Source organism: Malania oleifera, chromosome 11, assembly GCF_029873635.1.
Source record: "Malania oleifera isolate guangnan ecotype guangnan chromosome 11, ASM2987363v1, whole genome shotgun sequence".
NCBI lineage: Eukaryota > Viridiplantae > Streptophyta > Magnoliopsida > Santalales > Ximeniaceae > Malania > Malania oleifera.
In genome coordinates, this window is record NC_080427.1 from 75,535,237 (window position 1) to 75,561,519 (window position 26,283).

The 26,283-nt window shown below is 36.3% G+C and overlaps 1 protein-coding gene across 18 annotated transcripts in view; it reads left to right on the forward strand.

Moving 5' to 3' along the window:
- The window catches only part of LOC131168066 (elongation factor Ts, mitochondrial), an 87,120-nt gene that overhangs the window by 31,729 nt on the left and 29,108 nt on the right, over nt 1-26,283 (forward strand). For all 18 annotated transcript variants that reach the window (XM_058127244.1, XM_058127257.1, XM_058127242.1 and 15 more), the window contains 2 exons: nt 18,522-18,696; nt 18,873-19,057. In XM_058127244.1, coding sequence (XP_057983227.1) covers nt 18,522-18,696; nt 18,873-19,057 — 360 coding nt within the window. The remainder of the gene's footprint in view (nt 1-18,521; nt 18,697-18,872; nt 19,058-26,283) is intronic.

Sequence of the window (26,283 nt, forward strand, 5' to 3'; positions counted from 1 at the left end):
TAGTAATATTTGATAATGGGGGTTCATTCTATCCAGATTGAAGGAGATTTGATAAGGTAGGGAAGGTTGGAGCTTTGTTTGATCTTGACAAGAATCATGCAATTGGTGGGTACTGTTAACGGAGATAATTCAGGTAATTAGGTTGTAAATAATGCCGATTCGACTGTAAATAATGCTTAAAATCTGGCAGCATTTAAGTGCTGAAAATCAGGCAACAATTGTGTAAATCTCTTCTAAATAATGAAAGCAGACCTGATGGAAAGGGATTCAGACCAAAATTAACATGGTATCAGAGCCCCTCTTCTGATTCCATCGTTTTGGTCTTAATCACTGGGTGCGATTCTCATTGCTGGTTTTTTTTTCCTTTTTTTTTTTTTTCCCCTTTCTCTTAGTTTCAGCAAGTTCTTTCTTGCTTTTTGTGGGAGTCGGCAATTTTTGTGGTGGTCAATAGCTTTGATTCCTCTTGGTGCGATCGACGAAGGTGCTGTGTTTCTTCCTCTGCTGTGTCGTTTTTCACACAGGGCAGGTATTACGAGTTAGGCTTCCATGTTTGATTTGGGCCTTCCGTGCTTGATCTGGGTTTTTTATTTCTGTTGGGCTTTTGGTAAAACTAAAACTTTACCTTTTCCTGCGCATGGTAGTCGTGCTTCTAATTACTTTGTGATTGTGCATACTGATGTTTGGGGTGTGAGTCCTGTTATTTCTCATGGTCAGTATCTTTATTTTGTGATGTTTATTGATGATTACAGTCGATTCACTTGGATATATTTTCTCCGCTCTAAAGCTGACGTGTTTTCTGTCTTTCAAAAATTTGTTGCGTTTGTCGAGGCACAGTTTGGCACTTGTATCAAAACTTTACGCTCCGACTCAGGGGGGGTGGGGAGTTCATGTCTCATTCTTTTCAAACTTTTCTTCAGCAAAAGCGGATCATTTCCCTGCGTTCTTGTTCTTGTACCCCTCAACAAAATGGAGTCGCTTAGCATAAGAATCGTCATTTCTTAGATGTCGTTCGTACTTTGTTCATTGATTCTTATGTATCTTCTAAGTTCTGGTTAGAAGCTTTATCTAGTGCTGTCTATTTGATCAATCGTTTGCCTACTGCCACTCTAAATTATGATTCTCCCTATTTTTGTTTATTTGGCATATCTCCTGAGTATCAATCCTTTCATACTTTTGGGTGTGTTTGTTTTGTTCATCTACCACTTGTTGAGCATCACAAGCTTGCTGCCCAGTCTGTCATGCGTACCTTTTTGGGATATGGTCCTACTCAAAAAGGATTTGTTTGTTATGATGCTCATGCAAACAAATTCCGGACCTCCTGGAATGTGATTTTTTTCGAAAATCAAAATTTCTTTCAGTCTCAGGTTATTTTAGATGCTCCTATTACTCTTCTTCCCGCTTTTGATGATGTGTCTTCTTCTATTGAGCGATTTAAACCAAGTTTGGTGTATCCTCGATGTCCTCCTCCTTCAACGCCCCTTCCAGACATTGATCCGTCATCTGATTCTATAGTTCCTCGGCATTCCACCCGGGTTACACATCCACCAGATAGGTATGGTTTTCTTCATACCTTGCTTACTGCTACTCTCGACACTGTTTTTGTTCTTCACTCATATACCCAGACAGCCACCCAAGCATGTTGGCAGCAGGCCATGCAAGAAGAAATCCAAGCTCTTCAAGATATTCACACTTGGGATCTTGTGACTTGTCCCTCGGGTGTCAAACCTATTGGTTGTAAATGGGTATACTCGGACAAGTTTCGGTTTGATGGGTCACTGGACAGATATAAGGCCCATCTCCTGGCACTTGGGAATCGGCAGGAGTATGGTATTGATTATGAAGAGACCTTTGCACCTGTTGCCAACATGACTACTGTGCGGATTATCTTGGCACTTGCTGCATTGCAGGGGTGGTCTGTCCGGCAGATGGATGTGAAGAATGCTTTTCTACATGTGGATTTGAAGGAAGAAATCTATATGTCTCCACCTCCTGGCATGTTTGCTACACCTTCCTCAGAGGTTTGTTGGCTACGCCAATCCTTGTATGGATTGAAACAGGCTCCGCGTGCATAGTTTGATAAATTTCGTTCTACCTTGCTTGCTTTTCATTTTACTCAAAGTCAGTTTGATTCCTCTCTTTTTCTTCGCAAGACTTCTGAAGGAATTGTATTGCTTCTGGTATATGTTGATGATATTGTAATTATTGGCTCTGATATTGAGTTAATTAAGCAATTACAACAGCATCTCAAGGCCTTTTTTCACATGAAAGATCTTGGTCTCCTGCAGTACTTTCTTGCCCTTGAGGTGTAGCTTACTTTGACTGGTATGTTGTTACACCAGCACAAATACACGTAGGAATTGATTTCTTTGGCTGGTCTACAATTGGGTAATTTTTTCTTACTCCCTTGGAGGTAAGTCTTAAGCTTCGTCAAGTGGAAGGCGAGTTCTATCAGATCCATCCTTGTATCGGCAGCTTGTTGGGAGTTTGAACTACTTAACGATTACTCATCCTGATGTTTCTTTTGCTGTGCAGCAAGTCAGTCAATTTATGCAGGCTCCCCGACATCTTCATTTAGCCGTTGTCCGCCGCATTATCCAATATCTAAAGGGCACCTCTATACGTGGGTTGCTCTTTCCTAAGGAATTGTCCTTACAGTTGGTGGGGTATAGTGATGCTGATTGGGCCGGATGTGCGGATACTCTTCGCTCTGTTAATGGTTGGTACATGTTCTTAGGCAATGCACTCATTTCTTGGAAGAGTAAGAAGCACAATAGAGTTTCCAAGTCCTCCACTGAGTCTGAGTATCGTGCTATGTCTTCCACATGCTCTAAGATCACATGGCTTCGTGGGTTATTGGGTGAACTTGGTTTTTCTCAGCTTCATTCCATTCCTCTTCATGTTGATAATACCAGTGCTATTCAAATCACCGCTAATTTTGTCTTCCATGAGCGTATGAAACATATCAAAGTCGATTGCCATTCCATACATGAATCCTTGACAAACGAGTGATTACTCTTCCTCACATTTCGACCGAACGTCAAACTGCAGACATATTCACGAAAGCTCTTTCTCGGTACCGACATCAGTTTGTGGTTGACAAATTGATGCTTCTTGATTTACCAGCATCAATTTGAGGGGGGATGTTTACGGTGATAATTCAGGCAATTAGGCTGTAAATAATGCGGATTGGACTGTAAATGATGCTGAAAATCTGGCAGCGTTTAAGTGCTGAAAATCAGCCAAGGAGGCTGTGAATAATGCTGATTAGGTTGTAAACAATGCTGAAAATCTGCCAGCATTCAAGTGCTGAAAATCAGGCAACAATTGTGTAAATCTCTTCTATATAATGAAAGCAAACCTGATGGAAAGGGATTCAGACCAAGGTATGACTCTTTACAGCGGCAGCTTCATGGTTTTCACAGTTGTTCGCATCTCCTGCTGGTGGGTTGAGCAAGTGCTTTCAAAGATTTTGGGTGGGTTTTGTTGATTACTGGATGAAGATTCATGCAACTAGGGCAGGGAATTTCATGGAAATAAGGCATGGAATATGGATGGAGTGGTTTAACTTGTGTTGCTGTGGGTGTCGGGAAGTGGTTTCTTTTGACATGTTTCTCTGAAGATTTACATCTGGATTGGTTGGCTCTGCTTCGTTTTTTCCTGTTTTTCTGTTTTCATGTAGCTGGTTTTCTTATTTGTAAAAGGAGGAGTTTTCATTCTCCTTGATTTATTTTTCTTTTTTTTACATATTTTTTCTCTTCTAATATAACTTTTTATTTTTTGCAAAAAAGGGGAATTCGGATCTGATTTCCCTGTCATAATCCACTGGAGGAATGGAAGAACACTGAAGGGCAGCCATAAACCATATAGAAGGATAGTGTGGCAATACAATGCTCAATCTATCTGCACAACAAGCTCCCAAAACATTTTTTTTGAGCATACAGTATAAAGTCCCAATAAACATGGTCAAAGCCTTTTCTGTTTTTAGTTTGCAAAGAATTCCTCCCTTTCCTGCTCTAGTGTGAACCACAATTTCCGAAGCAATGAAGGCAGCATCCATGGTTTGGCTCCCTTCAGTGAAAGCATGCTGCTGCTGTCCAATGACTTCCCGACTGCTTTTTTAAGTTTTGTGGCAGCCATATATAAAAGCTTGTAGATACTCTCCTCCAGACTAATTTGTCATAAATCTTTTATATTGATAGGTCTCACCTTCCAAGGAATCAACACAATAAAGTGTGGAATTCATGCTATCCAAAAATCTTCCCATGGAGTGAAACTTATCAGATAAGTCGATAACTTCCCACTTTGCCTGGAAAAAAAAAAGCCATAGTGAAACTGTTGGGGCCTGGAGCTTTATCACCGCTAGAATTGAGCAGAAAGGATTTCTTCTTCACTAAAAGCATGCTCCAGCCACCTAGCTGTGGACTAGCTGATTCCGGCGAAACTTAAAACCCTCAACCAATGATCTCCAAGAAGAGGGCTCAAGAGCAAAGGCCTTCATAGAATTTGCAAGTGTCTTCCTTGATGTCTCTTTCTTCATTAAAATTTCTCCATTAATCATGAATTTGTTCAGGGTGTTGTACCTCCTATGGGCTTTGGCTGTGCAATGGAAGAATTTGGTGTTGCGGCTCCCAAATTTAAGCCATAAGGCCCTAGATTTTGTCTCCAAGCAATTTCTCCCGTCTAATTTTGTCTTCATCATTAACGCCTTGAGCTCTTTAACATCAAGATGTTGGATTTTCCTCAAAGTGGCTTCTTTCATCACATGGATGTTTCTTAGGGTGTTCTTATTGCGCCACCTGGGCTTTCCTTTCTTCTCCTTCAACTTAAAAATAAGAATGAAACTTGCAAAGCCTTCAAAGTGGGAACTAGACCACACTCCTTGATGAGCTTTGCAAAACCTTCTTGTTTAAGCCACATGTTTTCGAAGTGGAAGTAGCTGGTCCCCACTAAATTCTCCCAATGTCCAACAAAATAGGAAAATGGTTGGAGGTAGACATGTTAAATGGGTAGGTAAGGGTCAAGGTGGGTCAGGTCAAAATGAGTTTGGTCACTAGTGACCCATTTATATAAAATATTTTGACCCATTTATGCCCCTATCCATTAATTTTAAAGCATGTGAAGCCATTGCTGGATACTAGGTGAAACTTATAGCTTCAAACGTTACCGTTGGCACATATTCTTGTCATCTTTAAGGGCTATTCTTTTGCTCCATTGAAAAATATCTGAATTAGAGTAATTACATAATTACATAGTTGAATTTCAAATAATGGGTGTAGACAACATTATAACTATGTTCTATTCAATTACTCTTTGCTTTACCAAGAGGATTTCTTATCCTCCATTCATCGCAAGTCTTCTTTTTATTGAGAGATTCTTTTTTGTTGTTAAAAAAAAAAACACACTATATAATTACATGCTTATTTTAACCAAACCAATTACATAATTATTTACATACATATTAATTGGTTTGGATAATTGAACCAAACCAATTATGTATGCATATAATTATGTAATAATTACGTACTTGCGTAATTATGTAGTTTTATTTCAAATGAGAAGAGTATGCAATACTACAATTACTTAAATACATAATGACATATATATCTAAACTAAACCATTTATGTAGTTACGTACATGCGTGCTTATTAATTGGTTTGGATAATTGAACTAAACTAATTATGTACATAATTGCGCAATTACTTACATAGTCGAATCAAATTGTCCAAGTTACAAAATTATTATGCAGATTTCTGAATTATAATATTAATTAAGTAATCATGTAGTTTAATTCCAAAGGATAGGTGTAGCTGATACCATAATTACATAGCTACAAAATTGTGGACATATCCAAATTGAATTACATACATGCATGCATATATAATTGTGTAATTACATACATATTCAAATTGAATTGTCCATAATTACAAAATTATTTATGTAGATTTTTGAATTAGAGAGAATTATGAGAGATTTCTTGTCGTACAGAGCCAAGGATTATAGGGATTATTTAGTAAGTTGGGAAGACGTTTGCATGTCTAAAATGGAGGGAGGGCTGGGTGTTGAAAAGTTGGTTTCTAAAACACCAGTCTTTTAACTAAATAGTTATGGTGTTTTCCCCCAAAAGATTCTTCCCTTTGACGTAGAATGATTAGAAGTAAATTTGGGCTGAGTGAGAATGGTTGGGGTATCAGTGTTAGTATGAGATGTTCTTTGAAGAGTCCATGGAGATCTATCTCCTAGATTTATCCCTTATTCACTCCTCACTAAATTTTTGGTAGGGAGGGGTTGTTAGATTTGTTTATGGAAATACCTGTGGTTGGCGAATGATGTTTCATCAACTTCTCATCTCTTCCATTTGAGCTCAGGGCAGATTAGTGTGGTTGCCTTCTTCGCAGTTGATTTAGTTGTCCTTTTGGTCTCTTGGAATTTTCGTTTTAGATGATCTCCTAATGATAGAGAGCTAGTGAGTTGTCGTCCTTGTTGTCTTTATTGAATAATTATCATTCTTTACATAGAGATGTTTGGTTTTGGTTTTTGGATCATTTGGGGGTTTATTCTTTCAACTCATTTTTTGTGTTCTCGATCCATTCCAATTTTTTTTTCCTTCTATATTCATTTATTTGGAAGGTCGAAGTACCTCCAAAAATTAAAGCTTATATTTGGCTGGTCATGCTTAATAAAATCAATGCCAATAACTTGTAGATCAAGATACCTTTGAATGCTCTATCTCCATATGTTTTTTTGCTTTGCTATTTGAATTCTGAAGCAGCATGTTATCTTTTTCTTACATTGTGATTTTTCTTGGAAGATTTGAAATAAATTATTTGGTGTTTTTGGAGAAAATTGGGCATGGCCCAATATCAGTGGAGGAACGATTGGCTGATTCATTTGAGGGTTTTAGAATGAGGAAGGATAAATTATATTATGGAAATGTGATATTTTTGCAGTGTTGTGGGGCCCATGGTTGGAGCATAATGCCCGGATCTTCTCAAGGAACAAATTGAATTGGCAGCTTGTATGGGAAAATATTTACTACTTGGATTCTTTGTGGTGCGTTGGGTTTGGATTTTATAAGGGAATTAGCTTTTCAGAAGTAAAGTGAGAGTGGAGGAATCTTTTGAATTGATTTTTCCTCCTTTCTTTGTTGTTTTTAGAGTTTTGTTCCAGAATTTTGATGAGAGATGTCTCATTCTCCTCTTTGTAAATTCTTCTCCTATTATTGAAATCTCTTCTTTTGCTATCAAAAGAAAAAAAAAGAAAAAGAGGATTTTCGAATTATAGTATGAATTATGTAATTGTGTAGTTTAAGTAATTCCAAATGATAGGGGTTGCCAATGCTACAATTACATTAGCTACATATTTACGGACATATCTAAGTCAAACAAATTACGTAATTATGTACATGCATGCATATTAATTGGTTTGGATAGCTGCGTACACATATAATTACATAATTAAGTACAAATTCTTGTGTTCAAATTTGAATTGAATTATCCAGAATTACAAAATTGTGCACATAGATTATTTGGAATGTACTTTTTGGCGTTATGGGAGAATGTTGGGCTTGTCCTCCTAGAAGACCTTTTAGTTATATCCTTCGCAGGTTTTGGCAAAAAGAAAGGATAGGGCAACTTTATGGAAGTGTGGCTTTTTCTCAGTATTATGGGGTTTATGGATGGAATGTAATTCTAGGATATTTTTCTGGGAAAAAATTAGATCAGATGTTGATTTGGGGAAAAATAAAATATTTGGCCTCTTTTTGGTGTGTAGGGTATGGATTTTTTAAAGAGGCAAGTTTTCAGGAGCTGCAAAGAGATTGGAGGAACACATTGACTAGATGACGTTTTCTTGGGCATTTCTTCTTTTGGGGAATGCTTTTTTTACTTGGTCTATAGGGAAGCTACTCAAGCTAGAGTGGTGGCTGGCTAGTAGATTGGATAGATTCTTATTTTGCAGTGAGCAGGTGGATGGATTCTCGAAGCTTACTCAAAGTACTCTCCTAAGGACTATACATCCGACCGTTTTCTTGTTTTGTTGAAATCTAGTAAGGTGTTTTGGGGTCTTACCCTGTTTAGGTTTGAGAATATGTGGTTGGGCCATGCAACTTTCAAGCCTTTGGTTAGGGAATCTTGGGGAGAGGAAATGGAAGGGGGTTGGGGAGGTTTTAGATTTATGACAAAATTGAAACATTTGAAAGAGAAGATGAAAGTTTGGAATAAGGAGGTGTTTGAGTGATGTTAGAAATAGAAAATCTAGCCTTATGGATGAGTTGGCTTCTTTGGATAGGAAGGAGGAGACCCACCTCTTGGAAAGTGAGGATATAAGAAGAGTTTCCTTGAAGAACGAGCTGAAGGAGGTGATTTTCTAGGAAATAGGGAGTTAGAGGCAAAAGACTAAATTCAAATGGGTTATAGATGGTGATTGTAACTCTTATTTCTTTCACAGGATGGAAAATGGTAAAAGGAGTAAAAATTTGATTCGGTAGTTAGCTGGGGGGTGGGGTTGGAAGAGTCACTAATGACCAATGTTAGATTGCTTATGTTTTACTAACTTCTTACAAATTTTGTATCAGGAGGACCACCGTAGACCAATGTTAGAGGCATTATATTGGATCCTATAACTATAGATTAGAAGAGTTGGCTAGAGAGACCATTTGAGGAGGCGGAGGTGACGGGGGTGGTTTTTGGGATGGAAAGTGATAAGGCCTCAGACTTGGATGGTATTAACATCCAAAATTGTTGGGATGTTGTAAAGGACTATTTGTTGAAATTTTTTACTAATTTCTTTGGAAATGGGATTTTAAGTAAGAGCATCAACTGCTCTTTTATAGCCTTGATGCTTAAAAAGTCAAGATCTATTAAGGTTGGGGATTTTATACCTATTAGTCTTTGTATTTTGTGTATAAGATTATCACTAAAGTTTTAGCTAGTAGGTTGAGTGCAGTGCTTGGTATTACTATTTCTAGCACCCAAAGTGCATTTGTGGGGAAAGGCAAATTTTGGATGCTATTCGAGTGACTAATGAGGTGGTGGAGGATATTCGTAGGAATAAGAAGAGGGGGTTCATTTTTAAATTAGATTTTGAGAAAGCTTACGGTAGAGTGAGTTGGAGCTTCTTGGATAAAAGCTTTGCGAGAAGGGGCTTTGATGAGCATTGGTCAGGGGTTGTTTGTCTAATGTGTGGTTCACAGTGATTGTGAATGGTGAACCCAAGTCATGGTTTAGTGTTTCAAGGGGCATTAGATAAGGAGACCCTTTATTCCCCTTTTTATTCTTCCTTATAGCTGATGTTTTGAGTAGGATGGTGGATAGGGCAGTGGAGAGGGGGTTAGTGAGAGGATTAGAAGTGGGGAGAGAGGAAGTGGCGGTTTCTTCTCTAGTTTGTTGTCAATACCATTTTCTTCCTAGATGATTATAGCCCAACTTTCAGGAGAATCTTGGGTATTCTCCAAATTTTTTAGAGCATGTCCGGACTTAAAATTACTATGGGGAAGAGTGGTTCAGCAGCTTTGAATGTGCTTGTGGAGTGTGTTAGGGAGTGGGCTGTTGAAGTGGGGTGTGATATTCTGGATTTGCTGTTGACTTACCTAAGGGCCCCTTTGCGGGGTAATCCTAGAGCTGCAGAGCTTTTTGGAATCCGATAGTGGAAAGGGTAACGAAGAGATTAGATGGTTGAATGGGGGTTCTTTTCTCTCTTGGAGTAAGCTTGATCCATGCTTGTTTTCTAGCATTCTGCTATATTTCTTGTTTGTTTTTTAAAAATTTGTGCAGGGATTGCTAGTAGGATTAAAGAGAATAATGACACTTTTTGTGGTCTGGTGTGGGGGGTCATAGGGATCACTTAGTAAGTTGGGAAGGTGTTTGTATGTATAAAAAGGAGGGGTTGGTCTAGGGAAGTTGGTTTCTAAAAACACTGTTCTTTTAGCTAAATGGTTATGGTGCTTCCCTCTAGAAGAATATTCCCTTTGGCATAGAGTAAGAAGAACTAAGTTTCTGGAAAGACTCATGGTTAAGGAATTCCTCTTTTTCCACTTCTTTCCCTCGCTTCTTTCATTTGAGCTCCAAGCAAAATAGTGCCATATCTTTCTTTGTGGGTGGTCTAAGTAGTCCTTTGGTTTCCTGTAGGAGATGTCTTAATGATAGGGAGATGGGCATTGTCATCTTTGTTATCCTTATTGAATGGAAGTAACCTTTCTTCAAGGAGGGATGTTCATTCTTGGTTTTTGGATCAGTCGAGAGTATATTTTTGCAAATCTTGTTTTGAATTCCTGATTTGTTCCAATTCCTCATTTCTGCTCTATCCTATTGTTTGGAAGGCCAAGGCTGCCCCAAAAATTAAGGCTTTCTCTTAGTTGTTAATAAAATCAATACTAATAACTTGCTGCAAATCAGGAGACCTTTGAAGGCTCTCTCTCCCTGTGTATGTGTGCTTTGTTACAAGAACTCTGAAACAACTTTTTGTTCTCTTTTGCACTGCAAATTTTCTTGGAGGACTTGGAATAAGCTTTTTGGTATTGTGGGAGAGAACTGGGTATGTCCTTCTTCGGTGGAAGACTTGTTAGCCATTTCTTTTGTATGCTTTGGAAGAAGGAAGGATGTGCAGCATTTTGGAAGTATGACATATTTGCAGTTTTATGGGGAACTTGGTTGGAGTGTAATGCATGGATTTTTTCTGGGAAAAAATTAAATGGGGTGCTGGCTTCAGACAAAATTCTGTACTAGGCCTTACAGTGGTGCATTGGTTTTGGAATTTTTTAGAAGGGTTAGTTTTTATGAGTTACAAAGAGATTGGAGGAACATGCTGGCTTGTTGATCTTCTCTCTTTGTTGTTCCTAGTTGTTTATTTCTGGTTTGTTCCAAATATTTCTCGGGAGATGTCTCATTCTCCTTGTAAATTCATTTCTTGTTAATGGAACTTTCTTTTGCTATAAAAAAAACAAAAATAAAAATAAAAATTCAAATGATAGATGTAGGCAATACTATAATTGCATACTCACATAATTACAGACATATTTAAATTGAACCAATTACATAAATGCATATTAGTTGTTTTGGATAATCGAACAACACCAATCACATACATAAATAATTATATAATTACGTACATATTCAAACTGAACTATTCATAATTACATAATTACGTACAAAGGTTTCCAAAACATTGTTTTAGTTATGTAAATATGTTGTTTAGTTTCAAAGGAAAGGGGTCAATACCATAATAAGTATAATTTAAAGGTGGTGCATTAAATAGATTACTGTGACAATTAAGAAGGCTGGAAATTTAAAAGGGTACACCCATTTTTACGTACAAAGGTTTCCAAAACATAGTTTTAGTTATGTAAATATGTTGTTTAGTTTCAAAGGAAAGGTGTCAATACCATAATAAGTATAATTTAAAGGTGGTGCATTAAATAGATTACTGTGACAATTAAGAAGGCTGGAAATTTAAAAGGGTACACCCATTTTCACCCATTTTATTTTTGGTTCTAAATGGGTCACCCATTTAAGACCCATATAAGTATGTGGGTGTACCCTAACCCATTTATTTATGATGGGTATGAGTGGGTTAATATGTATGGGTTATTATTGCCATCACTAGTCAGAGATAGGCCTAGGGAGGAGCTTTTAGATGCCTCAGGAAATACCCCTCTTAGCTTGTTGAGATTAGCAATTCTCGCGAGAGAGGGGTTCTCTCTTGAGTTAGACCCAAGTAAAGTTGACCCAAATGATGGGGAGGTCAATGAGAGCATTCATGTGGAGGAAGTCTTGAAATTCTTTCATGCTTGCATTCTCTGAAGTTCCCCATTCCTTTAGTACGGGAACAACATCTCCTCAAATAACCCAAGGAGCATCCCATTTTGTAACATCTGCTTGGTCCGTACACCCATAAAAAGCTAGGAGAATTGTCATCCATCTTCCTAAAGAGATTCGACGCTGAGAATGCTCGAGGGTATGCTCAACCAATTTAACTGTGGTTTCCTTCCACATGACTAAGTTCTCCCTGATGCTCATGGTTTTAAATAACGACCGCGATTTTTTGGGTTACCAATATTGTTATAGACCGCGAAATCGGTCGGCAGAAAAATCATGGCTGTAGCAGTCGTTACGGACCGCGAACGTTACGTAAAGGCCGCTACGGTCGTTACGTAACCGCTACAGAACTGTTACACGAAAAAAATTATTTTATTTTTTACTTTTTCTTCTCACTTTTTCCCTCTCTTTCATGAATCATTCTCAATATACCATGTGGCGAGAGGGGGAAAAGATTATGATGAGGATGACAATGATATAAAATTTACTATTTCTTTAAATATGCACAAGAGATGCATTAATTAACAATTTGAAAATACTAACTTGTTAGGAAAATATTTTATTTTGATAATATTAGTAATGTGATATTTATGTTATATATTTTCCAACTTCAACCTTCTTTGTTTTCTAGCTATTTTATATTTGTATTATTCGCATGTCTTATGCGTCTAATAGATTAATGGAGTGTATAATGTATTTTGTTTTATTAATTAATTTAGCACACATAAGAATTTATCACAAATAAGAACAATGAGGAGTATAAATACGCGCGCACACGTAATTTTTCTATCAATGGTGGTTTAAAACAAATGTAAACTTGTTTCCCTTACCAAATGACTTGGTTACTCGAACTAAAGGATCCAAAATACACTAAAACTCTTTCTAAGAAGGGCTAAAAGCTTAAAATATGTAAGTACGCTAATATGCACAAGGTTGTGCGTGCATCAAAAAAGTCATGGCCGTTACACCTGCTTCCCGTTATGTAACATCTGCTACTTCCTACTTCTCGTTACACCCGTTACCGTTATGTTACGCTGCCTGCTACTGCGATTTAAAACCATGCTGGTGCTGCCCCCAGCCCATAGATAACTCTTATCAGACTTATCCAGCTTTGTTTCCTGCATACAAATCACATGTCCTCTTTCAAGAAATAATTCTCAGCATACCTTTTAGCTTTATCATTGAGACTCCTAAAATTCCACGAGGTAAGCCTTAAAGTCATAAGTCCAGCACATAACTCCTGCTGCAGCTAGCTACCTCAGGGTCTGAATAACTCCCATTCCTATCATAGTTAATAGAAAATTCCAATCTTTTCCATTCCGTGCACTTATCTTTCTTTTTGCTGTTACTATCATTCCACCTAAGGCTTTTTTTGCCTACGTCTCTCTTTCTATTTTCCCTTTATTCCCTCAAATAAGCTTATGGCTTTTTCCTCAAAGCCTTCAGAAGAGACTCCAGTGGCCTTGCTCACCATATTAACCTTCCAAAGAATCCAGTTGGATACATGATCCTTGAACTGTTCACTGTCACTGTCATTGTCACTGTCAATGCACCTGTAGTCCTCAAAATTTGATGAGTCCCCCACTGGATTGAAGTCCAAGTGTCCCTTGCCCCTCACTGTGATCATGGCCAAGTTTGAGTAGGGTTGTTGTGAATGGGTTTTCCTACAGTCCTGAACCTCCCAAGCTTCAGACAGGCTCCTTGGGAAACATCAGAATTAGTCCCTTCACAGTTTGTGGTGCTGTATCTGCTTTACGAAGAGGAGTGTTTGGCAAAAGGGGTCTATACTCTTTAAGAGTAGTGGTTATGTTAGACCCAAAGTTAATGGAGAGGAGAGGAGGGCTTTCCAAGCTTGTATTTTTAAAGAATGAACTGAAGGGGCTTGGTTTTGGACTGGAAAACTGGAAAAGGGGGAAGAAGCTTTCTCACCCAATTATTTAAAGTAGTTGGATACCTTGTGCCTTAGAGAGGATGAATAACTATTTTCAGAATAATATGGGCAGATCCATCTGGCTGCCAGGCTTCGACTCTCCTATGATCGCTTGAGAGGAAAGTGCATATGAGCATGTGTCTTCTTCAAGTTCTCCTGCTTGTGCGGGCATTTACTGAGGGAGATATTTATGCAGTGGCTGGCGCAAAGGCAATATCCCGTCAATTCTGTGGGACTGAGATTTCTGATTGCTTTGACATGAGAAGAGTCTTCCTTCATCACATAGGGGGGCTGAACAATGAAAGGTTTATGTTGAACCATGTTCTTAATAGCTCTTCGAACAGGCTTGGGAAGCAGGGGCGGATCTACATTGATCTTAGTGTGGGCTGTGGTTCCTACAAAATTTGCTAAAAACATTTATATTATATGTGATAGGCTTAGAGCAACCAGATTTTGGGGATTGAACCCACTCAAAGGCTCAGAACCAGATCTGAAATCTGATTAATCCTTCTGTCATCTTTCAAAGAGGCTCATCATCTCCCTCACGTGAATGAGCCCTCTTGTGGCCTCTCCCCCCATCTGGCCATCTCAACATTCTTGCTCTCGGGTCCAACACTCTAGGTGTACCCATCATCTTCCCCTACAATCTTCACATCTGCTCCCTTCTTGATGCAGTGGATAAGCTCCAGTAGGAAGGATTCAGTGGCCACTGAGACTCTATGCCAATATTTGGAGTTGAATCCATCTGGTAATGTTAAAGCGATGTGCTTCCGTCCAGCTCCATTGATTTTTGAATTTTGACTGAGCAAGGAACCAACTGAAGTTTATTTTTTTTGAGTTGGAGCATTAGGAGTTTCGCTCTGTTTCTCTTCATTGTAAACCAAGATAGAGGCTTATTGCCAGCCCAGAAATAATTCCAATATGCAGGAAACCAGTCCACATCTTCCGCCTCCAAGAAGATGTAGACACTTCTGGCCTTACAGTATTCACTGATCCTAAGCAGATTGACTTTTTCTCCATGGCGGTCCAAGTCAGATGATTTCTTTTCCACAACCACTGACCTCCGTGCATCGTTTCGTGTAGACCATTTCAACGATACTTTTTGTCAAAGAAGCCTGCTGCCAATCAGTGGAGGGGCCTAGGGTGAGAGGGAGGAGAAGAGAGGTTTCTTTCTGTTAGAAACACTGTTTTTTTTTTTTTTTTGTCGTTTTTAAACTGAATAATTGTATTTTTAAACTCATCCTTTAATACTCCAAGAACAATCTTGTTGTACATGAAGCTTGTACATGATTGTCCATTTTTTGATGTATATAAGTCATCCTCTAGATAATTCAAATCAAAGGAATTGGATGTTTGACTTGGGCCTGAGAGCAAAATGCCTATTGTAGCCTCTTCAAAATTTTCTAATTCACCTGTCATTACTTCATCAAGACCATGAATACGAGCAATGCCATTGCCTACTTTCCCTCATTTTTTCAATGTTTAGAATTTTTTTATATCAACTTTATTTTAAATTCACACGAACATGTGTTCTAAGTTTTGATCAAAACGTTTTATACAAAATGATTTAATCCAAAGAAGTCAATTTTTTATATTAAAATCAAAATTTCTCGCTTGTCGGTGATGTTGCAAAACCTGAAAATTGGCGAGAAAAGCTAAAAACTAGTAGCACAAACAAATGCTAGTGTTGCCACCTTTTCCCTGTCTAGTGTATTGCAACAAAACTGAAAGGTTTCAGATTGTCAGCTCATCAATTGCAGGAAACGTAAATGATGCCAAACCGCCCCTTAATTTGTTACTTTGCATATGTATTGAAGACCATTCAGCAAGGTTTCAGATTGTCAGCTCATGAATAAAACTTTCCTCTACAAATGATAATTTTTCTTCTGTTACATTTTTCTAGTTTCACATTTTGGTTTGCATAGCAGGAGGGATGCACATATGGGATAGAGAAAAAGCTTCCCCCATTTGGTTTGTGGATAAAGCCTAGAAAGGAATCAAATTTCAGGAATGGAATCGCATTTCTATGTTTGGTTTGCAGAATCAAGGAGGGAATAGTATTTCGACCAAGATATGATTCCTGCAAATGGGGGAATTGTGATTTCAGTCCAAATGGACTGGAATCGATCTTAATTCCATGAAATCAAATACATTTTATAATAAAAAAATATTATTAAAACAACAAATACTAATAATGCTAATTTTAATTGCTATTACAATAAAAATGATAACAACTAATAATAATTTCAATGACAATAATATTTATTATTATAAAAATATTAACCAAAACAAGAATGATGTTAAAAATAAAAAGGCTAATAATAATAATTATTTTTAGGATAATAATAATTATAATAAAAACAATATATATTATTATAAAATAATATTAAAAACAAGAACAATAATATTGATAAATGGCAAAAATAGTAATAATAATTATTTTAAGGATAATGATTATTACAAAAGTAATAAAAATAGTAATAAAAACAATAAAAAATAATAATTACACTAATAATAATCTCTATTATGAAAATAATAAAAAATAATAATCAAACAAAAATTAAAACAACTAATAATAATAATATAATAATACTAATTGTCATTATTATTTAGAAACAATACCAACTAATAATAATTACAAGAACAATGATAACAGAATATAATAATATTTACTACTATTGAAATAATAATAATAACAAGAATAATAACAATAAAAAGGGGAAAAATAATTATTATTTTAAGGATAATAATTATTGTAAAAATAATTAAAAAGTAAAAATAACAACTAATAATAATTACAAGGGAAATTTATTTTTTGCTATAAAATAATAATAACAACAACAAGGACAATAATAATTATAAAAATTAAAAAATAATAATAATTATTTTAATGATAATAATTAGTATAAAAAAGCAAAAAAAAAATAATAATAACAAGAATAAAAAATAATATTAGCACTAATAAAAATCACAATTATTAAATTGAAAATAATTATACAAAATTAAATAATTATGTATTAGGGGTTTTATAAAAAATGACTTGTTTTTCATTCCATTATAAAACCCATTAAGAATGCCATGTGGAAAGAAATTGAAATTGGATTTCTACAGTCATTCTATGTTACTAGCCAAATGCAATAATTGCATTTAAAAAGTAATTCCATTCCTACCTTATTTTTATTTCTCTCTTGACTTCCTTTCCATTTCAATCTGCAAACCAAATAGTTGTTTAGTGTCCTTGGTAGGAGAGGTGAAAGGAGAAGGATGTTTTCCTAGAGAAATACTTGTAAGGAACGGTTGTTCCATGTAGTATTTGGAACCCTCCAACCATAAATGATATATTAATATTTGGACCTACTAAAGTGTTTTAGGACCCACATCAGTAGGACCCATACCAAATTGAATATCTCATTTGTATGGATCCAAGTATTAAAGTGGCATCTTGCAATTGGTGGGTTCCAAATCCTATGTGGTGGAATTTTCCTTATAAGTTTCTCTAGTTTTCCTGCGCTTTGTAGGGTAGAAAACTAAGTGGAAGAAAAATGGAAACCAAATAATTTGTTGTTAGACCATATCTCTCATTCTATCCCATAATTTACCTAAGTTGGTTGTGCTTGTTTATGCAGGCCAGGCATAAAATAATTAGCTCTATTTCCTTCTTTCCTCTGCCTTTTCTGTCATACCAAGAATAGACAAATGCACTTTAGTTCTACTTTTCCATATATTTTTCCCCACTTTTATTCCCTGCCAAGCATATTGTTGGTTTTTCTAAATCCTTAATTTCCCTTAAAATGATAAAAAAGGTTTAGATCAATTCATCTCCTCACTTGAACAAGCATGGTCTTAAATTTCCACAAAATTCTAATGAAATTTCTGCTTTCCATCATCCTCAAAATTGAATGATAGTCAATTTCTATCATACAAGATTTAATTTGAAATCTTGAAGTTTTAATGAAACTTGGTGAAATTTTAAATATCGAATGAAATTTCCTTGGAATTCAAATGTGCGATTTAAACATAGTGAAATTTCTCCTTTTTCCCCTATTGAAACCGAGGACTATTACAAGGGCTTACGAAATTATATAAAAAATTAAGCATAGATATTAGCAATACCTTTTTATTTAACCATTCATGTTTGATAATATTTAACTGATTTATTAATTTCATTTATATTAACTAAATATGTTTAATATGTACAGCCACTGCACCTCCTACACAACATACGTGTCATTGATGTATTTAATTTAAAATATATCAGTCATAAACTTGCATTGTTATGTCTATTAACCATAAAGTTTCTTAAAAGAATTCCACATTTGTCATATTTCAATAGAAACTTATTTGATTTTGAAGCTAAATTTAAGACCTGGGACTCACAGTTATTGGTTTCTGTTTACAATATTTGATTATAGTCTGGATATAAAAAAAATTATGCTTTCCACCACACATGGAGGACTGGCTGAAACTTGTAGCACTTTCTGCTAAAGTTGGCACCTGTATTCATGTACTGGTGGTGCCTGGTTCTAGTATTTCGTCTTGGAGATATACTCTATTGCTGATACATCTGTAGTCTATAAATTTTATTACATTTTTGAAAACTATTATAAAACAAGTTTGTTTTTATATGTTTATTTGCATGACTGTTTTTGTAACTAATCAAAACATGGAGGAATTTGTAACTGTACTCATGTGGGAATTCTTGAATATGTTGTCTACGTCTATGAAACTTTAATTGCATTTGAGGACCATGAAGTGATGTCTGAGTCATTTATTTCCTGTAGAACTCAAATATTTGTCTCGGTCACCCAAAATTGCGTGGTGAAACAACAGTCCAAAGTGCAATTACTGAAGTGGCTGCGATGATGGGGGAGAATGTAAAACTTAGAAGGGGCTTTGTGATGTCTGCACCTTCTGGTGGCGTTATTTCTACCTACCTTCATACAAGTCCCCAACAAGGTACATTTACAAACTATGTACTTTTTATTCTGAAAATAGAATGAAGCACATTTGTTGAACTGTTGATTTGTTAATGCAAGGATTTTTAGTTTGGGTATTTTTCCACGACAAAATGTTTTGGGCCAATAAACGATCTGATCTATTATTTCACAGTAATTATTTTGATCTTGCCTCAGGTTTGGGTCGTATTGCTGGAATAGTAACACTTGAATTAGATGATGGGAATGCTTCATTGGATGCTTTACGGCGAGTTGGATCTGAATTGGCAATGCATGTCGTGGCAGCAAAGCCACTATTTCTAGCAAAGGAGAATGTTTCTTTTGATGCAATGGAGAGTGAACGGGAAATTCTCAAATCTCAGGTACTAGGCCATATCATTTTTGCACTGATTAGCTTTACCCATTAACGTGATGAATTATGAACTCAAGTTTGAAATGCAACTGGCTGTAGTGGAATCCTACTGTAGGACTTACAGGTACAAGGGATTCCATTACATTGCATTATGTAGTTTCTAGGAGGAATGGTTGATTCTGGTTTATTTCTCATCATGGTTTTAAAGAAACAGTGGTGGGCAGTTTTTGCAGACTTTACATTGGTAATGGACATTGCATCTATGAATTCATCTTTTTCTTTTACGAACTCGTTAAAAACATAAAGATTCACATGTTGTGTTCCCAAAATCAAACATACCACTTTTCATGGTATATAGAGAGAGTTAACAGGGGGCTTCCTCTTCTTTTTAAATAAAACAATATATACAGAGATTAACGGGAGGCTTCCTCTTTCTATTAGAATAAAATTATGTACAGTAGATATATATACCTATCAGAGGGAGGGAGCAATAAATTTTGATTTTGATGAAAATTCAAGAGTCTCAATCTATGGAAATTTTGATTTCAAGACCCATTGTAGTCTGCCGCTTCCCTGGACCCCACATATGCAGGAGCTTTGTGCACCAGCCTGCCCCTTTTTTTTTTTTGTTTATGAAAATTCAAGAGTCTCAATCTATGGAAATTTTGATTTCAATAGAAATTTCAATTTTAATTCAAATAAACATTGGAAACTTATAATAAATAATGGAAATTGTGAATGAAACTTAGGGAAATATTAAAATAGATGGTTGTGAATAATTTAGAAGCAAAAGGGAAAACTCTAAAACTTCCCTACCTTTTTCCCAGTTTTCTTTTGAATTTCCAAAATTACCATCAAAATTTCAGAAAACTAAAAATGAAACCCAATTTGCTTTTGAACCTTCTTGAAGTCTGAAGTTTCGGCAAAAAATTTCCAAAATTTAAGACTAATCATATGTTCCCAACTTCTTATAAATATCTGTAGCACTGGCACCTTTTATTCTATTTATAATAAAAGACTATATACAGTGGACATAGTTAGCCCTCTCACATTACCCTTATACCTACACTCTTCAATACTCCCTCTCAAGATGGGGCATATATATCATACTTACTCAGCTTGTTACAAATATATTTAGCCCAGGCACCTTCTAAAGGCTTTGTGAAGAAATCAGCAAGTCGATTCTCTTATTCCATATGAGATGTATGAGCATTTCTAAAAAGTAAGAATCAACTTCAATATGCTTTCCTCTTGTAAAACACCAGATCCATGCCAGAATTAACGAACCATGCAGAATTAGTCAATCTGTACCGGGTTTGACAGTTAGCACCCGCAATTGTTGCAGAATTGGAGGCCGTTGAAGGCGTTCTCTCCAGATGTATGTACCTTATCTTTTGATAGCTCAGAATCTGTGTCATCTCATCTTTTTTTGCATTATTCTCTCTTGAAGGATTTTAGGAAGTTGTTGGTATATTTGGAAAGAATTGGGTTTGCCTGGGGATGGTGGAGGATTTGTTCACGATTTCATTTGCAGGTCTTGGGAGGATGGAGACAGGTCTGCTCTGTTGGGATGTAGTTTTTTTGCAGTTTTTGGGGAATTTCGTTGGCCAGAATGCACAAATTTATATTGAGGAAGAAGGTCACTTGTTCTATGTTATGGGAAAGGATTCATTATTGGGCTTCTCCTTGGTCATTTGCAGCTGAATATTTTAAAGGAGTTTCTTTTTGGGATTTATAGAGACATTGGAAAGCGTTTTCATTTAAATTGTAGTTTCTTATTTTGAGTTTTCTTTTTCTCATATGAGGATGTCTTATTCTCCTTTTTGTACTGTCTTTCTTCTTTAATAAAATCTCTTCTCATTTTTTTTAATCAAATCATGAAAGTATGAGAAAGCATAGAGAAAGACTCCTGGGCATCATAATTGTGAGGTATATGTACAGATAAGTTGAACTGAATCTTAATTTTAGCACAAAAAAACACGGAAGATAGAAAAATAACTCTTGAATAATCCTTCATTAAATAAAGGTGGTTATCAAATAATCATCCACTACCATGACAAAATACTAAAACCCATAGTTGGAAGTAACATGACGCAGACCCAAAGCTATTATGGTGAACTACAGATAGGGATTTGACACTGAATTATTTACTTGGGAAGCAGAAGGAATGTGATCATGCTTTCTCAATTGACATGAATCAGAGTCTAAAAATGACAAATAACTCAAACTGGGAACTAACATCTTTAAATTCACCAAGGATGTCCAAAACAATAATGAACTCGCAATGTTGAATCTGAAGTAGAACGAGAGCAAGAGAAGGCAATGAGTTGAAGTAATAGTGACCATTAGATTCATGCCTGCCACCAATCATCTCCTTGGTCTTCAAATCACAAATCACAACACAATCAGACAAGAAAGTGATTGGGTAATGTATATGCTTAGTAAATTTACTCATAGACGTGAAGTTAAATGGAAAAGAAGGATTGTACAAGACATAAGATAAAAGAAAGGATGATCCAGATTTGTCAGTCCCCTAATACCACTAACAGAAGCAGAAGATCCATTGCTGAGAGTGATATTGGGATATGATTTTGAATATTGAAGGTTAGGGGAAAGAGTAGAAGCTTCCAATATGATCACTAGTCTCTGAATCTATAGGCCAGGATCTGGGAAGTGAACGTGAGGAAAGACAAGCTATTGGTTTACTTAACTAGGCTAACAATGCAGGATGGAGATATGCTTGTTAGGTTGCATAATACCGGAGGAACTTGGCATGCTCCTCTGACATTGTTAGTGTTTGGTTTCACACCAACAGGAGGAGATGAATCGGTTCTGGAGGGGTCAGATCCCACAACATCTGCAACCTTGGATGACCTACCAATCAAATCCTCAAAAAATGATTTTTTTTTTAATTACTAACTAAAATAGACCAACTTAAAATTGAGTTTCTAAGCTTTAACATAAGAAAAAGAGTAAAAAAAAAAATATATAAAAAACAGGTAAACCTATTTTGGGCATTCACAGCCAGTATTGCACAAATATGCAGTCTGTAGTGGTCCTTAGCAGTTCAGAATGGCTGTTGCAGTATCAGAAAGCCCGTACTGGCTGATAGCCTGATACAATTGTGGTTTTTTTTTGGGTTGGGGTTGGGGTTGGGGGTGGGAGGTGGGGAGGTTGTGTTAGGTGTTAGGTTTGGGCTCTGAGATATAAACCTGTAATGGTCCCAAAAGCCACCAATACCATTACATAATGGCCAATATGACTGTTGCATACCAATTTTAAAACTATTATCTGGAATACTACTTAGATTATTCTGTTATTCATTGTTGCAGTGGATGTCTCTTGTGATTGCTCAAATATATTTGACTTCCTACATTCCCTTTGCTTGTTAAAAAATGCACATATGCAGTGGGAACTGTGGGATTGGTTCTTGCCTTTTTTATTGGTTTCCTTGCTCAATAATAGTATGTGATTTTATTCCCTTTTTTTTTTCCGCTGCCATGTGTTGGGATAAAAAAGGAAGAAACCTACTGAAGTTCATCTTTAAAATCAGTAGGCTTTGTCAATTTAAGATCAATTACTGATGTTTCATGTGTATTCCTTGGATATTCCTATCTCTTTTCTCATCCTAAAAACATATCTATTACTGGAGATTTTTTTTTAATAAAAAAATCTTCTAGGGTTTTTCTTTGTGCCATTTTCTATTTTACTGTTTTTGTTTCTCCTTGCTTCTTTTCCTTGTAGGATGTTTGTCCACATCATGGATTTTTTTTTTTTGACAGCAAAAGAAATTTGTTGGGAACTAAGGAAAGAATCACAATTTAAAGGACAAGAAGTCCTTGAAACTAAATTATGAAAGAAAATAAAAATAAAAGGAGAAAAAGTGAATAAGCCTAAAGAACTAATTCAAAAACAAATCCTTCCCATTGTCAGATCTAACAATGGATCAGTGAAGGAGCATTCCATCTTGGAGGGAAGCACCTGCACAAGCAGCAGTGGACAAAGTGGTAGTGAGAATGAAAAATTTACAGAGCTTTTTAAATTGGCTAACTCTCTGTCTGTTTTCATCTTGCTTTTCCATCATGCACCCTAATTTCCTGTTCTCTAGGAATGGACAACCATGTGATATGCATAGATTCATTGCATTTGCCTAATTATAGCATTGCTATCTTAAGGGGCGTTTGGTTCGCGGAATGAAAAATATTCCCATGGAATGAAATTCCTGAGAATCTCATTCCTAGGAATGATGGGAATATTTTTATTTGGTTCGCATTATAAGATTCCTAGGAATATACTGGATACCCATGTTAGTGTTTAGTTCAACATGGGAATCGTGTCAGCCATATTTGGAGAGAGTTGTGGTGTATTTAGAGTCAAAGGAGGATTTATTGGCTATATCATTTCTGGTTTTCGGAGGGGTAAAAATGGCTTGGCCTGATTCAGATGTGCAATTTTTTCTGTTTTCTGAGGGATTTGGTTGGAGTGGAATGCTTAATTTTTTTGGTAGATGAGGATGTCTTCGACTATTCTTTGGGATAGGATTCAGTATCTGGCCTCCTTGTGAGCTTTTGCAGTAGGATGTTTAAGATATTTTGGATATTTATGGTTTATTTTTTGTTCCTTTATGAGGAATTTCTTATGCTTCTTTTTGTACCTGTTCTCCTTAACAAAATCTCTTCTTTTTTTGATCAAAAAAGGGGGGAGGGGCGGGAGGGAGGGGTTATGAATATCTAAAATGGTGATTATCTACAAGTGGGTCATGTGATCTGCATGAAGGGGAATCTGGGAATAGTCAATTTTCCAGCTTACAAACTTCATTCTACGTCTATCAATAAGTACAAGACAAAGAACCTTGTGAAGCTACTGCGACCTGGTTTTTTTTGACTGGATCAACCCCCTGCTACTATAGAAGAAAGCTTCAAAGTAAATTTTCTATGTTTCTCATCATCCACAAAATTTAGGGTAAAGTGAAATTTGTTGTGAAGAGATATTATGTATTTTGGAGGTCTAATTGGGAGATGCTTTGTCGATGGGCATTGTGTGATCTAAATTGCTGAAAATGGTTAATAGAGTTGTGTTATTGTAAGAGTCCTTTTGGGATGGTTTATGGAAGGTAATACGATCTTTTGGTTAATTTCCATAAAATCCAAAAAGGAACAACATGGAAGAGAAAAAAAGGGGTGGATGCCTCTTGAAGAACCTAAAAAAATGGATAAATCAAAAGAATGTGGAACAGTGGAATTCAGTGTAAACTTTTGCTGATGAGTGATGTGTTTTTAATTGAGCCATACCAAATTTGTAATATTGAAGATACGTAGAAAGTTGTGACCTTGCCAAATAGAAATTGAGGATGTGTTCATTATGCAACAAAAAAAATTATAAATTAATGAAAATTGGATTGACTAAGGACCCATTTGGAACAACTGTGGAGTGAAAGTGATTTCACAATATAAATGGTAACATGTGACAATATTTTTGGAATGAGATAATTGGACTAAAATCATCTTCAGAAGAAGCTTCAATAGCCAACTCCCTAACTCCTAGAATGTCACTTATTAAGCTGTTAAAAGTTGGTGTAGAGCTAATTTTACACCATGAAATTACTTTTGTTGAGTGCTGTCTCAAGCAGGCACTTAGATTTGCATATGATGGATCATAAAGTTCAAGGAATATAAGATGTTTATTACTTGATGTTGTTGGTAATATCTTTGGGAAGATTGAATTCAAATGCAATTAAATACATTATAATCAAGCTAAATAAATAAAATAAGGCTTGTCCCTGCAATTCCTTAAAATAGCATTTTGATTCAACAGTTAAATACATTATTTTCAAACCTAAGAAGAAAATGAAACCTATCCTTAGAATCCTGCAATTTCCATAAAGAATATATCTTTGGTATTTCAGCATCCAACTGTTACATGTGGTTGAACTTTATTGTACATTTGTACTGTAATTTTATGGATCTAATTCAAATTCTAGGAGGATTGCAGGAATTCAGAAGTTCCATATACCGTCATCATCCATGAGACTTTTTTTAGGATGAAGTAAAAATACAATAGAAGATGATTCCTTATAAGAAATGAAAAGCAAGCTGAGAATATGTAATAAATTATGGTGGTGACAGTACCTCTCCTGGAAGTATTTTTCTCGTTAATGCTGGAACTGTTACCTCAATTTTAAGAAGCTAAGCCAATCATGTTCTTGAATGACCTCCTCTGGAAAGCAATGCATAATGTATGCTTCTCAAATTTATCAAAAGTAGGGTTCAGAGACTCAAAATAAGTTGCAGTAAGTAGTTCATCCCAGTTCGTGTAAAAATCTGTGTGCATGGTGTCACGGACCCCCAAAATGGGACTCAAGTAAGGGCCGTGTGGCACTCGTTGAGAGCTCTCCCTCGACAAGTCAGCCAACTCTCACACGTTCAAGCCTGCAAGCACGAGCACCAGGTGAGTCTCAATACTCAAGGAAAACAAGGAACAATAGGATTTCACATGAACAATATATTCTTATACACCGAATAAGACTATAACAATCAGAGACATCATAATCCAAGGCAACAGAACACCACAATGAAAAGAACTACTTGTATTATTCATCCACAAGAGAATCACCATACAAGCGATAACACAGATATTCATATATTCATTCTAAATCCCTGAAGAATACAATTATAGCAATATCTCACTCCCCCATTTTCCCCATTACATTGTCACATCCTAACATCCTCCCCCACTCAATTTATCGACGTCCTCGTCGATGTGTTGTAGACGGCTTTCTCACTCTTCTGATGTCGATGTAGATGTCGTTGACTATGAATTTCTGAAATCTTCAATCTTCTGTATAGCATGCTGAAGGTTGTCTGCTGTTTCCCAACTATTCTCTTCTTCCCCCAGTCCTAACCACTGAACCAAAAATTGTTGTTGTTGACGACCGTCTAGATTGACGACTCTGTCTGCAATGATCTCCTGGACTTCTTTGGTGACAGGATGCCTTCTGGAAATTGTTGATCTCCGTAATTTTTGTCGGTGCGGATCTGCTTCATCTGTGTGGAATGGCTTTAAATTGCTTACATGAAACACGGGATGAACTGGACGTCTGTGGCTTTTCATCCACTCGGGTTGCTCAAGCCGATAAGATGCATGTCCCACCTTTTCGATTACTCTGATTGGACCTTCGTAACGACGTAACAGCCTTTTATCCTTGCCACGAAGAAAGCGAAATGTCTCCGGCGGCAC